The sequence below is a fragment of the Labrus bergylta genome, chromosome 2 (genome assembly GCF_963930695.1).
Source record: "Labrus bergylta chromosome 2, fLabBer1.1, whole genome shotgun sequence".
Lineage (NCBI taxonomy): Eukaryota > Metazoa > Chordata > Actinopteri > Labriformes > Labridae > Labrus > Labrus bergylta.
Window position 1 is genome coordinate 6,159,148 of NC_089196.1, and position 14,814 is coordinate 6,173,961.

Below are 14,814 nucleotides of genomic sequence, written 5' to 3' on the forward strand. Positions count from 1 at the left end.
ACTTCCGGGCATTCTTGATTCTTTATTAGTCTAAGAGCAAGATGTGCCGAATTCAGTGAAAGCCTGTAACACTGATTAAAATGTCGGTACAAATCGCTAAGAGAAGCAGGTCTATGTGCAGACAGGTCAATTAATTTGTATACTTTTTAGATGTTTGGTATTATGACTACTCACATTAATTAATTTGTGGTACAGTATTCTTATATGAGAAGTGTTGATGCCATTCTGTTGAGTTTTTTACCATGACCAGCATACCTTTTGATCCTGCTGTCAGCCATGGATTATTTGATTGTACATTTTATGGAAAGGCACCAGCAGGGTTTTAAAATCCTTCTATGGAGATAACACAACATCACCAGGCTTTGATGTGACAGGAGACTTCCTCTCCACACAGCAGATAAGCATCGGTCCTCCTTCGGGGCTGACTTGGGATGTTTGGGGTGTGGCAGTGTGCTGTGTGGTGTGTGTGTGTGTGTGTGTGTCTTCAGAGTCCTGGGTGTGGCTCTGTGAGGTCCAGCTGGAGGAGGGGAAAGCCTGCAGCTCCTGCTCTCACAGGACCAGAGGGGCTGCATATGGGCCTGTGGACTCTGTTTGACACGAGCACAGCTGCAGTGAGGACATGCTGTAGACATGTGGATTATGTTAACCTGCGTGCTGGGCTGCCTTTGGCTGCAGGACCCTCTCAACATGGGACTAGCTGTGGATGGGCAGCAGACAGATCAGGTATGTACAGTATGAGGGTAGACAGAGGGTAGGTGAAGAAGTATATGAATGTGTATGAAAAAGACAGTTTGCTGGGGTTTTGTTGTGAACTTTGTACTCCATCATTTATCAAAAGTTACTCTCTTGTTTTTGTCATGATGTAGGAGTTAATTTAGCATCTGTGGCCAACTGTAAACCTGTAAACGCCCTGTATTCGTTGAAGCCGGATTAAATCAATCCATATGAAGCACATTGCTGTTTGCCAGCACATATGTGCAACCACATGTACATTTTTTTTTTGTGCTCTGATCAGATGTTCTCTGATGATCTTAAACTGCACGCACAGAGCGAGAGCATGTAAGCTGAAGTGAAAACTTTGGAGCCGGAAATTCTCCATCCAGGCAAAATAACAATGTGAGGGTGACGCGTAGACTTCAGATGTTAATACCCCCTCTTGACCTTCCAGCTGACCTCGCTCTGAGCTGTCTACACGCAGTGCTGTGAACCACCCTCCTCCAGAATAAAGCCCTCCACAAAACCATCCTTCATCTATAGACCCAGATGAGGGGATTTGTTTTCCCATCAGCCACCTTCCTTACTTAGACTTAATTTATCGTTACTCATACCTCATTTAAGTTTTCTTTAATTCAACTTTTTTTTTTACATACATGTGGTATACACTGTATGTAATTTAGGAGAGATAGTGACATTTGTTGCAGTCACTTCTTATCACCATAAGTAAATATATATAAGATAAAGGATCATTTTTGTTATAGAAATCAGATTTTAACCCTTTCATTAGTCTGTCAATATTACTAAGCCGATAAGAGCCGGTCACAGATACATCGATATTGCAGTATTTTTTTTCCAAAATGCACTGGTATGAACACTTATTTTATAGAACATTTAATGCAGTAAACAATACTAAGAGTGATTAACAACTGTGCCCTCATATAATGTCCAGCAGAGGGTGCTCTGGTTCCATAGTTTACAATACTTTCTTCAATGTCTGCATTAGTGCCTGACCAATATGAACTAAAAATGATTGATCATGTGTGCTAAACATGTTTTAGCAAACGTTTTCTTTTAAGAGACCACTGTTGTAAAAGAACATGCCAGTATAATAATATAGTGAAGAGGGAATAATAATCAGCCAAAGTTCGACTTTGCCTTCAGAATTTAAGAGTAAGTCATCTTATCCATGTTAAGAAAAAAATATTAAATATTCAAAAACATGTTTTCCCTAAGTTCCTATTCTTCCTGTTTAACACTTGCGATCTACCAGCCAACCACCAGTTGCTAACATGATCTTATACGGGCTGTTATCTTCACTGGACTGCTTTGGTGACATTTCACTAAACTATAATGATTGTTATGGTTCAGTCATTAGCCGTTTTCTAATCTTGAAACTCCTGAAAATATCTAGAGAACATCAGGAGAAATGCTCCTCCTGATGTTCTCCTGACCTGGCTGTTCACATATGCACCTCACAGCGTGAGACTAACTGCGTCAGACAGGAGGAGGGGAGGGAGGGCGGGGGGTCTCCAGACAGGAAAGACATAATGTAGAAGAAAACGGAAGTGGCTGACGAAGCAATAGAGACGGCTATACGACGCTATAATGAGAATATTTGCCTTCATGTCAGTGCTACGTGTTGTTCAAACAAGCGGAGAACAACATACCAGTGAACACAAAACGTAATGCTGCCTTTTAATTACGTGCGCTGAGATTGCAGTGGTCGCATGCATACAGGTGTTACTTTTAATGACAGCTGTCCTGTTCTATCGGAAAGGTATCCTTAAATGACTTCCCTGATTTCCAAATTTAAAAAAACATTTTTTTACTTGACCTTCAAGGGGGGCGGGGTGGGGCCTAATATAATGGTAGGGGAAACACTGGGTGATATCTCAGGATTAAATCCTGCTGCGTTCTCACATCAGCTCACTCGGACTTGCTGGGGAAAAAACACTAGGAGGCTGGCAGGAGAAACTTAGTGTGAAGTCTGAGTGAAACATTTGGCAGTTTGTGTTCACACATACAGCTCCTCCTGCAAATATCAGGAGTTTTTCAGGAGATTTCTGAAAGTGTGAAAGCCCTAATAATTTGATAAGACACTACAAAACACAGGGATCAGGGTCTGGTTGTTTAGACCAGATCAAACCAAACAGGCATGCCCTAAATGGTATAAAACTCCAAAAAGGCTGGTCCTACATTTCTGTTTCTATAATGCAATGTTGCTCATTTGCATTACTACCATAGACTAGGGTTGTTCCTAGTAAATAATCTCCCAGTCAGTTAAACAGATATTTAAATTCAGATTTACCAGGCTAAAGGCTTTACCATCCAAAGGCTTAAGAAAATAAAGAGAAAACAGTCAAAATTCAGCACAATTTATTTAACAAGGCTAAAGTCGTGGTTCACAGCATCTGTGGGTAAATACTCTGGACATGGTTTGAATAGTATTGCTAATGTTAGCAGTTCTAGCACCACATGCCTTTGGTCCACATGCCTGGACTGAATGTGGATACACATTGCTTAGTTTAACCTGACACAGCCTACATGCAACTTAATCTCCATTTTCTAGATCAAAGTACTCCCAAACCCTGTTGGTCTGTGAAATGGTATCCCTTCACTGTGCTTGTTTGTATCTGGCCCGTAGAGCGAAGAGAGAAGGCCCATTGGCTGGTTCTGCTGTACAGCCAGTCTATGGCTGGCTACAGCCCCAACTAGTGGTGGGTGGCTGCGTTACAGTTTGAGCACAACCTTTGACTGGCATTGAGGGCCAACATATTTAATAATTCTTGAACTGACTAGTCATTCTGGTGATGACCAGTCCCTACCATAAACTGCATGTAACTGGATCTAGCAACAATGACGTCAGTCAACGTATTGCAAACCATTTGAGATATGTGCTTCAGAGCAAAGTGAAGTTGTCACTGTGGTGTATTTTCGTACAAGTGACCACATTGAACAACTGTAAAGGATTGGCAAATTGTAAATGGAAAAAATAATAGAGTCAAACTGCCAATGATTTTTCATCAGCTGGATGATACGCTCAATTGAGATGTTTTTAGTGGTGGAGTTGAGCAGGCACACCAAGAAAACTGGTATTGGAATTGAAAACACAGCAAGCCATATTTGTCTGATATTGGCATTACTTTTGTACCATCATTACAAACAAGGCAAAGGTGTTCAGTTCAGTGACTGAATCAGCTGAGGTGCCACTTAGCACACAGCTAGCAGCACCCATCTGTCACTTAAAGAGGCCAAACCCATAACTAGGTTCAACATGAAGCACTAATAAAGTTAAAACAGTAATCCCACCTCACTCTACAATCTGCCTGAGAAGAGAAATGACCTAGAGACCAAATAATTTTATTGTACCAGGCTGAAAACATGTTTATTTCTGCTGTAAGGTTGGTCATGTTAACAGTGGGCTCAATGGGGATTAACTCACTTTTTGAGCCAGCCTCAAGTGGACAGTGGAGGAACTGCAGCTTTTGCCACTTAAGCTTTGATTTAATCCCCCCCTTGCTTCTTTTTCTCTAATCTAATGAAAATATATAAAGTATAAAGCAAGTGTGATCATATGTCGCTCTATGTAATCTCTGTAATAGCACTGTGTAGGGTCTTTAGTTTTGGAGTGTTTGAGTTTAGCGTTGCTTTTTGATTCTCAGCACAGTGGTCTCAGTCTGTCAGAGTGATCGGCCGTGTTGGGGAGATTAGCTGCACAAACAGGCTCAGGTGCAGAGCGATCAAGTGTCTGCAGGCTGGGAGAGCTGCAGTAATAATGGCAGCTTGTCCAGGATAAAGGAAACATTGTGTGACGGTGAATACGGGGAATTTGTGCCTGTACCGTGTCTGTATTCAGCCTCCTCTTCGTGCCTCTCAGCTGAGCACCGCTGTCTTTCTCATTTTTGCATCAGATGGTCTTTGAAGTCTATCAGCTCCAGACTTGTATCAGTGACCTACTTCGAAAGCCATGCAGCTGCCCGATTATTGCCTTATAACAGCACATGTGCATGGTGCTTTTATTTTCTGGAGCCCAACGTTGGAATCTGAACTTCTTTTGTCGAAAGGCATCAACGGTTTGTCACTTTCTTTACAGTGTCCAAAGGATCTGTCCTCTGTCGAGCCTGAACGTGCTTATTCAATTCCATCTTTTGCTCAAATTTACAGAACTCTTCAACAAACATCCATACATTTTGTTTTACTTCCCTGATAGCAAGTCATTTTTTAGCTGTTTTCTCGAGATCTTAAATCATTTATATGCTTAATCTGAGACGACAACGCTGGCTTTCCCATGATAACTGGTTTATTTCTCAAGATCTCGATAAAATATGTGAAATGTACTTGTAACCAATGGAAACCCATTCATTCATTAATTTAGGCCTTCATGACTCTCAACTGAGAGTGTTTTTAGTCCTTTGGTATGCAATATGTGCTAAATGATTCCTGTGTGTTTATGTTGTAGATTAAACACTGCCATCTAGTGGCAAAATAAACACTAGTTGAGCCAGCCAATAAAATAATCTCCATCTGAAAATCAACATCGTCATTATTTTTCTATTGCATTAGTTATATATGAATATTTTCACATGAATGCATATTGATCACTACATGTGTATGTTTAAATAGATCCAGCGTTTTTAAAGAGTTGACAGTGTAATGACAAATTTCACCAAATACTCAAAATGTTTCAATATTTATTTCAGAAAAGTTTTGACTTTACAATTCTGTTTAACAATCTAATCTGCTCTCTATTCACCAAAGACTTTTCCAAAATTATTTATTAAGCTGCAATTAAAACAACTTTTTCATTTGTTTTCAAAGAATGCTGGTAGTTTTTGTGTTTCTTTGTTGGTAAAAACTGGTAGAACGTATGAGCTCTGCACAGAAAGAGTCTTTAATCTGGATTCTGTTTAAATTTCTCTCCTGAGAAAATGCATGCTGCAGTCCTTTTTGATTCTCTCCCTCTGAAACAGTTGACTGCTTCTAGCTTCTGTTTCAGTACAACAGAAGCACACAGCTACATCTACATGGTATTTAGATTCTTTAATTTTGCACACACACACACAAACTATCGAACAACATAAACAAATCTTCACATAACTGGCTCTGTGTTTCTATAGATTATTCACTTCTCTTTATCAAAAGTCCCAACAGAAAATGCTCCTCCAGCGAGTTGTATATCCTGCTGCTCAGGCTCGTGTGTGCGTGTCTCATAGACTGTAAAAGTGTGTCTCTGCCCAGCTCCTGCATTCTACTGCAAAGAAAGAGAGAATGAGTACAATCAGCCAACAGATCTCACCTGTGTCAACTCTGGCACAGCTCCCCCAAGCCACTCACACATCAGGCCCAATCACACTGACTTTGATGCACGTTCCCGCTAAATCTGTGAGGGCTAAGAGCTGTCCAGCCGTCAAATCGTCAAGAGTGAGGGATCTCTCGCTGACTTTTCGAGTCCTTAATGCACCCTGCCCTTACGTGGGCATAACTGCAGATTTAGTGTGAAGGAATAACCCATTCCTACTAACTCATTTTGAGCCTTTGCAGCCTCATGCACTCAATCACTCTCCAGGTGAGGTCAATCGGGGCAGTAAGGGTTCAGGAGGAAATCGAAATTAACCCTTCTCTCCCCTACAGATGAGCCTTAAAAAAAAACCCACTACCGAACCCCCCATTTTAACACAGAGAGTATATTGACCCTATGGTGATTTACTGTTTAACACAATAACTCATTACACTTGATTTTCTTGAATGTAAGAGGTGTTCTGTGGACTGCCTCCTCTTCAGCATAATCCTTTTTTGTTGTTTTATTTCCAGGATTGAACATGTGATGCCGTTTATGGTGCATCTTTTTTATTACAGTTTTCTCCTGTCTCTCTCCTCTCAGGCTCACCTGTCGGAGAGAAACCCTCAGGACTCCACCCACCGAGATCCTGCTGAGCGTGCTTTCATACTCGTCGAGGAACCTCACATCCTGTCGGCCATTAAAAATGAAGACAGAAGATTTCACGACATCGACTCGTCCACAAGCATCAAAACATTAGAAGAAAATATCATCCAAAGAAATTCTGCAGACTCAGCTTTATATACTGTCGTGGACTTAAGCTCCCCTGATTCAGAGACACAAATGTCTGAGGTGAAACTGAACAATGTTACTTCCCTGACAAAGGAGAACATGATAAGGTTGGTGGAAGATGTTCAAGATGTTGGCTCAAACAGACTTTTAAGCAACAAGGTTGAAGGGCAGGTTCTCAGTGTGCAGCACAGGGAGTCACTATCGTCTGAACCTGTCACGGGGACAGGAAACATCGTCTACGGATTGGACCAGAAAATCTACAGAATCCACAAAGGCCTGTCTGGTCCAAGGGGAGCAAAGGGAAGAAGAGTAAGCATGTCTTTCTCAACATTGAGAAACCTGAATTCAAATGGTTCAGGAATAAACAACAGAAATACAAGATAATAACCATGTAACTTAGGACCCTTCATATCTTGTCTTTTTGTCTGTGGAGGATTCCCCCTTTGTGTCACCAACTGTCCCCGCTTTTAACCTTTAGTTTATTAAAAAAAAATCCCCTTGTCGCCTAGCAACCACAACAGCTGCACCAGACCTAGCTAACCTAGCTAAAAGCACAGAACGTAACCTATTATTTTATAGAAAATTAAAAGTTTTTGGGCCAGTTTTTTCATTAGTATTGGCAGCTTTTTGATTGAAGTAAAACCAATGACTTACTTTTAAAAGTGTCATTGATCGGCCGCTTGAAGTTTGCAAATAGTTTGAATTGGCATGTAATAAATCTCAGAATATGTTGAGCCAAGAAGCATTCAACGGATTGATCCTGTGTTGGCGAGGGAAAGGAAGAATTTGTCAGACGCAAATTAGAGGGGTGTTTGAAATAGGTCGGCCTTTGACACAGCTGTGATGTGATTGGTCTTTGAACGTGCACCTTGAAAGATGCTGCCCCTGAAATCAGACATACTGTAGCTTTAATCTCAGAGGGGAGACCGGTGCCTATCTTTACATCTATACAGCCCTAAACTGAAACTTTGAAAAGGTCAAGTCATTTCCTGAAAGTGCTGGATACTAATTATTTTTTTAGAAAGCCTTACTCAGAGAGTTGTAAAGTTGGGTGCCTGTTGGGGATTCCTATCAGAGGAAGATTAATTAAAAGGGCTCTGGTGAGTAATTTATGCAGCAGGACATTGATACAGAAAATATTCATAAAGAGCTACACCTTAGGATTTTTTATAAATCAGAAACAACCATTAGGATGCTCACTTCAGAGACACCTGACCAGATTGACAAAAATAGCAATTTTATCTCTCAGAACACGAGTGTCGTTATTCCTTTATTCAGATCCCAATTAGCTGCCACACATGCAGCAGCTACTCTTCCTGGAGTCCTCATGCAACAAACATACAACATACAAAATGTATAAACTTAAAAAACAACAAGCATATCATTTGTGTGTGGTCCACCTCTGCCTCAACAGATTAGTTTGATCGTGTCATTTTGTGTTAGGCAAGTTGTGTTTGATCTGAAACTAACCAGTTAAAACATCAAAGGTACAAAATAATATTGAGCCGCTGTAAGTCAGCAGCTCCTGTTTTCTGATGGTAAATAATGTTTTTTTGTGAATGGAGTCTGGTGGCTTAAAAAAGATCATTGATCATTTTTCAGGAAGGGTTCCTTTATCTATTTGTGTAAGCCACTTAGAATAACAATCTGATCCCGTCTGTTGAAAAAGAAACAGTATCTCTCCCCGTGTAACATGTGGCACACTTGATAGATTTTCTGCAGCAATCTACTGCAGCAAACCCAAAACTTTACTGTTCCTAATAGTCATTTAGACCCTAACATGAGAAAAATAAAGCCTGGGTTAAAAAAAGAAAAACGTAATTTCCTTTAATTTCCCTCGAAGGAAACATCCGAGTTCACTTGAGGAAAAATATCCAACAAATAGAGCTCTTGTTCTCTGGTGATACCAAAATATATTCTCTCAACACAGAAAGTTTCCCTCGAGTAGTTTATGTAATTTCCTCAATGACCGCTCTGTAAAAGGCCTGTATTATATTGGTAAGTGGAGGTTTGGGTTATTCTCTACAAACAGTGTGGTTGCATCAACCTAAGAGAGGTTGACTCATACTGGTTTTTTCTTTGCAATTGCAGGGTAGAGAGATAGCTTGAAACACATTGCATTAATAATGTCCTGGATAGACAACAGTGACCTTTTCTTTTTTCAGATCATCACACCGCAGGTAATGGCAGGGTGCAGACCACAACTTGTATACATGAGGCTAAAATATCTCAATGCCTTGTCTTACAGGGATGTGCTGGGAGGGAAGGCTACATGGGATTCAAAGGCGACAAGGTAAGAAGTGCACGTGGAAGTGTGTACACCCATCCTGTTTCAAGTTCTAGATCTGATAAATTTAACAGGACTATATTAAAAGTTTTAAGTTACTTAGTTAACTGAGGAAAATGCGAACTCTGTAAACCTGTCTGATCTCTACAGAGGCCAAATAATCTCACATTCTGATAAACTGTATATTGCTGTGAGTAGAGTCTCATCAGTTTAGATTTTTTTACAGCAAGTCATACTCATTTAACTTGTTTTTCATCCTGCAGAGAACACTGTTCTGCACCAACAACACAATCACATCACTTTTAAAACAGCCCAAACTGTCTTTTCTGAGTAATTCTTGATTCCACAGGATGCACTTACCGTCTGCAGTGCGCCCTCTGGAGGTGATATTGCCCACTCGAGTCAGTCCTCGTGTTTACACAGGACACGTCTCAGAGGTGTTCCACTTTGCTCTGCGCCTCTAGAAATACACACCAAATCTATTTAGAAGGAGTAGAAGACAAACTTGATTAATCCCCAAGGGGAAATCAGTTTCGTCGCTCTGTTGTTGCACATGCTACTACACAGACAAGGACCAGGAATACACACACATGCACAAACAGGATGCTTTGTTCTTGCACGAATGAACGATATCAGAGTTGAGGGGCTGTGCCCGAAAGAGAACCTGAGCAGTTGGATATTTGGTGCCTTGCTCAAGCGCACTTTGACAGTGCTCAGATGGTGAACTCGTACCTCTCCAGCTACCAGACCCAATTTCCAGACTTGGTCCGCAATGGGACTTACCACCCTGCAGTTTCCAACCCAAGCCCCTACAAACTCAGGTACTGCCTCACCCACATTTTTTTCTGACGGAGCTGCTTCCATTACACGTGAAGCTGAACAGAACAAATGACCTCTGGACAGGAAGTCAGACAGGGGAACGCATAGAGCGTCTGATCATAGTCGGCTGTGATCAAAGTGAACAGAAAATCAACCTCCTAAAGGCACAGTAACCTTTTTTAGACTTTAGACTTTATTGTCCCCGAGGGGAAATTCTTTTTCACAGCACCGTTACTGTCCAACAGACAAGTCCCACCAAAGAACATTCATACACAGAAAAACAGAGAATAACACAAACAAACAGGGTTAGACAACAGTCAAGAGTTCCCATCCTGGCCTGTTCAGCGAGGCCTTTTGTTCAGGACCGTTATTACAACGGGGATCAGGCTCCTCCCGAGGCGAGCCTTTCTGCACCTTAGAGCTCTGTACCTTCGTCCTGAGGGAAGTGGGGCGAGGTGAGTGTTCAATGGGTGTGTGATGTCCTGTTCTATTGAGGTTGCAACCTGAATTAGTTTTAGTGTATGTTGTTCTCTTTTTTACCCTGTGATCTTGTAGTTTTCCAGTGTTGTTTTGACTCTGTGAATCAAGCTGCTCGGGGCTGTGCTCCCCTGCGCTACACTTCAGAAGTGGTACCAGTAGGTTATGGTGCATGCTGTCATCTGGGCAAAACCACAGCAGTGCACACCGAGGCAGTGGACTCTCGAGTTATATGCCCTCTAATGCACTCCATATCTAGAAAGATTTATGATCATTCAGATATATCTGAAGTGTACCCTTATCAAACATTGATGTGAATCTGTCTAGACTTAATGGATTTATTTTCTGACTATTTCAAGGACATGGATTTTATAAGCTTTTGAATTTTTGCAAACAGGGAATTTCTGCTATCCTGTGATTATCCCTTTGACTGTGTTTGAACCATACTTATCTTTCAAAGGGGTCGCAGTCCAGGTCTTCATCAGCTTTGAATGACTGTTTTCACCCCAGCCTGATTAAAAAAACAAAAACAAGATTGATATCAGATAACATAGGACAGCACACCTGTGATTTGATTTATATTTTGTTGAGCAAGAACTCTGCTTGTTACGCCCTTTTACTTTGAAAGCTCTGTGTCTTTTTTTCAATCATTTTCCCACTCTTCCTATTTGTTGTTTTTATTCCTGATCATCCTTTTATCTCGTCTCTTCCAGGGTATACAAGGTCTTCCAGGTCTGGACGGGAGGAGAGGGGATCCAGGGCCTCCAGGACCTCCAGGACTACCCACCCTCTATCTGTGGAAAAACTCTGAGGAGGACTGGACGGCTTTCAGGGTACATTTAAATACAAACACCCACACAACAACCAGCCAGAGCAGGAGACCAACGTCCTGAATGTCCTCACCACTTTGTCTATTCCTAACTGCTAATGTCACAGTGTCTTAATACCACAAACCCCCCGTGTTCAGTATATAAAGTTTCTGTATAAACTGGTACAGACCACTAGACACATACAAACCATTTGACTGATTGATGTCGCTGCCTCAGTGGCAGCAGCATGTTTTTATTTTTATTTTATTCTCACATAGGAGCTTCATGTTTAAACTCTAAACAATCATTATGACTCATGAGTCATGTGTTCTGAGTATAAACGGGTGTTTAATGATACATAGTCTAAAATATACTGACCAGCCACCATGTTCACCCAGGATTTCTTTCTGTAGTTCTCACAAGTACTATGCAAAGTTATGAGCGTAGTTTTATTAAAGGCTGAGGTTGAGTGGCAGTCACTAGAAAGTTAAGGTGTTTCAATTATTGAGTTAAGCTTTATTTTATCAGGAATACTCATACTAAGTTTACAAGGGAGGCAAAGACAGCAGCTCAAAGTTTCACACTGAGGCCGGAGACACACCTGCTGTTTGACCTCGTGTTCACGACAACTTTCCAGCCGCGCCTTGAGTGTTTTGTCAAAACTGTACTGTTACTGTATATTCATTCTGAGATCTGAAGAAATGACTTAATAAACATCAATAATCAACAGTAACATCAGATCAGCTAAGGTGACTGATGACTGATGAACTGGACTTACTGTCAGTACAGTCAGCATCCCGTATCACCAACATTTTCCTCTGTACATGAACCTAGTGGTCATGGTGTTTGGGTTTAACGAGTTACCATGTTAACTGGCGACTTTCAGCTGCGTGTGTCCTTAGGATGTGTAGTAATCCAGGCATTGGATTACAGACACATTATAAGCATGCTAGCATCCACTGGGATAGTTCCTTCTATGCACACAGAGAATGAACAACACAGTAGTTTTTGGTCAGTGCATGGTAATGCAGTGTGTGCCTTCTATTACATATAATCCATCACACATGACATCTTTTGCCTTTATATGCAGGGATAGGGGTTATCAAAGGCCACCTGGGTGTCTGTGCTGCATTCAAGTGCTTCTCAGATTTCCTGGAGTTGGAAAGTCAGTGGTTTGACTTTAGTGAAAAACAGGGTGAACTTGAACTTTAGTGTGTTCATGAGCTTGAAGTCTTCATGTGGAAACAATTGACATATAAAGAAGATGTGTTGAATTGTATTGCTCAAAGCTTTTAAACAACACTTTCTTCAGCTGGTTCTGGTCTGTGAATCAGACATAATTAAATACAATGAAAAGTTTTTTCCATCTCATCTCGACCCTCAAAGTGAACTAATGGTTGCAACCAAATACTAGTCTGCAAATGACACGTGAGAATAAAAGTTTATGATATCGTCTCACTGTCAACCCGACATTTCCTTTTATCTGCCATGTTTCTGCATAATAAGAGGTCAACTTTGGAGAGTGGTTTTCCAAAGTGTTGACTGACTCTCCGGGTGGTTCTATTCTATTTATTCCTATAGCACATAACATGAAAGCAGGATTAGTTTGAAGCCTCTTCAGGTTTTCCATTTTCTCTGGGTGACTCAGTATAAGCATGTTTGGTAGAAAGAGCTGGAAATGAAGACCTTGGTGATGCATAATGATCATCTTATACTGTTGATGACGGTCCTCTAATTCTTATTTGTCTACCTCCTCTTCCTCTTTCTTCTTCTTCTTCCCACCTAAAATAAGTATACTAAGGGTCAGTTGGTAGGGTCAGTTGTTTCTAAACCGGAAGGTCGGGGGTTCGATCCCCGGCTCCTTCAGATAAATGTCTGATATGTCCTTGGGCAAGACACATATGAATGTGTATGAATGGAATAAGTTTCTTCTGATGGTCACTTTACACAGCAGCCTCTACCATCAGTGTGTGAATGTGTAGGTGTGACATGTGGTGTAAAAGGTGAATGAGTCACCTTGAAATATCAGTCATAATTTGTCACTGCACAGAAAAAAACATGCATGCACAACTACGGTAAGTGCAGTTGGTCAAAGTTCAAACAATAAACTGAACTGCATGACCTAAAAAACGGACAAATCCAAGATGTAACTTATCAATTTCATCCTCAAAGGTTTCAATAAAGAGCTGAACATATGAGACTCACATCAAAGTCATAGTTCACACAGTGACATGCTCATACAGTTGACTTTATAAAGATGGAGATCACATGGGGAGAAGTTAGCTTCTATTTCAGGACAGGGCTGAGTAATCCTCTCCCAGTGTGTCCACGGTGTATTTAAACGCCCACAGCTCTCTCTCTGTGCTCCCTCAGACAGTAACAAGAGCTGAAGGATCAGCAGGCATTGTAACTGGAGCTCATCCAGAACTCAGTCCTGGGTCAGGCCCTGTGCTCTGAGTTGACCGGCTCTACGCGCGGGTCAGGCTGGCTGTGAAAGGCCTCAGTGTGTGTGCTGTGTCGGAGAGCACACTGAAGGCTCTTGACTGCTCGTCGCACAGAGACACACTGAGACTTTAGGGAGGTCCAGGCCTCCCTGCCAAGCCGTAGCCTCACCCTGACAGGATTGGCAGGCCTCCACTCGTACCCCCGCTGCTGCTCCGCTGCCAAGACAAATATGTGCGGGAGCAGCAGAGCTGGGTGGTGTAATGAACCAGAAGGACTCATGTGTGCTGGAGTTACACGCAGTGACAGAGAGCTTTGTGCTGCATCTCTCAACAACCATCAGAGCGCTAGGAGACGCTCTGAGTGGAGCTTTTAACACTTTGTTACTCACTCTGAGGTCTTTTGGCTCCATCTATAACCTCAAGTGTAACAACTAACAAGACGTAAAGAGTGAGAGAAAAGCCCCACCGCCTGTGTTAAAGAAGCAATATACTCAATCACTCTCAGCTGCTCTGCCTGAGTGAATGTCTTTGGAGCTCATTTTTACTCTGCAGCACTCTATAGTGTGAGCTCCACATGTGAACTTGGAGTTTCAAGCAGGCGTGATCCCAGGTTTCCAATCTTGAATGGGCCCCGGTTAGTGCTGGACATTTAGATTCCCACGATCACGTAAAAGATAATCGAGATTAAACGATTACCGTGCTGCATGATGTGTTACGCTTGTTTTGTCCAAATGTTTTTTTTTTTTTTTAGAGATATGACAGTGGAAAGTTTTTATTGTTATATATTTTGGAGAAGCGAAGCGGGATTTTCTGTCACAACTTCACCAACTAGCAAGGTGCATGAAGAGTGGAAGGCTTGAAGAGGTCAAAAAGCTCCAGCAACCCCTGTAGTATAAAGATCAACTTTACCGACACGTTTCGGCGTGTAGCCTTCATCAGGGTCATCAAGAAACACATTGCAAACATAGTTTAAATAGGGTAGGTACAAAATTGAGAAAAAGGTAAACTCAACCAATCAAATACATCCACATATGTAAATACAACAAAACTAGCCAGTCCTATTTTGCATGTGCCTTAATTGGCTGAGGAATACATATGTGGATGTATTTGATTGGTTGAGTTTACCTTTTTCTCAATTTTGTACCTACTCTATTTAAACTATGTTTGCGATGTGTTTCTTGATGACCCTGA

General features: G+C 41.4%; 1 protein-coding gene across 1 annotated transcript in view; it reads left to right on the forward strand.

Moving 5' to 3' along the window:
* The first annotated feature begins 601 nt into the window (after nt 1–601).
* si:dkey-61l1.4 (collagen alpha-1(II) chain) overlaps nt 602–14,814 on the forward strand; it is a 45,194-nt gene continuing 30,981 nt past the window's right edge. The window contains exons 1-4 of the mRNA XM_029278738.2: nt 602–723; nt 6,599–7,096; nt 9,036–9,080; nt 11,084–11,203. Coding sequence (XP_029134571.2) covers nt 631–723; nt 6,599–7,096; nt 9,036–9,080; nt 11,084–11,203 — 756 coding nt within the window. The 5' untranslated portion in view covers nt 602–630. The remainder of the gene's footprint in view (nt 724–6,598; nt 7,097–9,035; nt 9,081–11,083; nt 11,204–14,814) is intronic.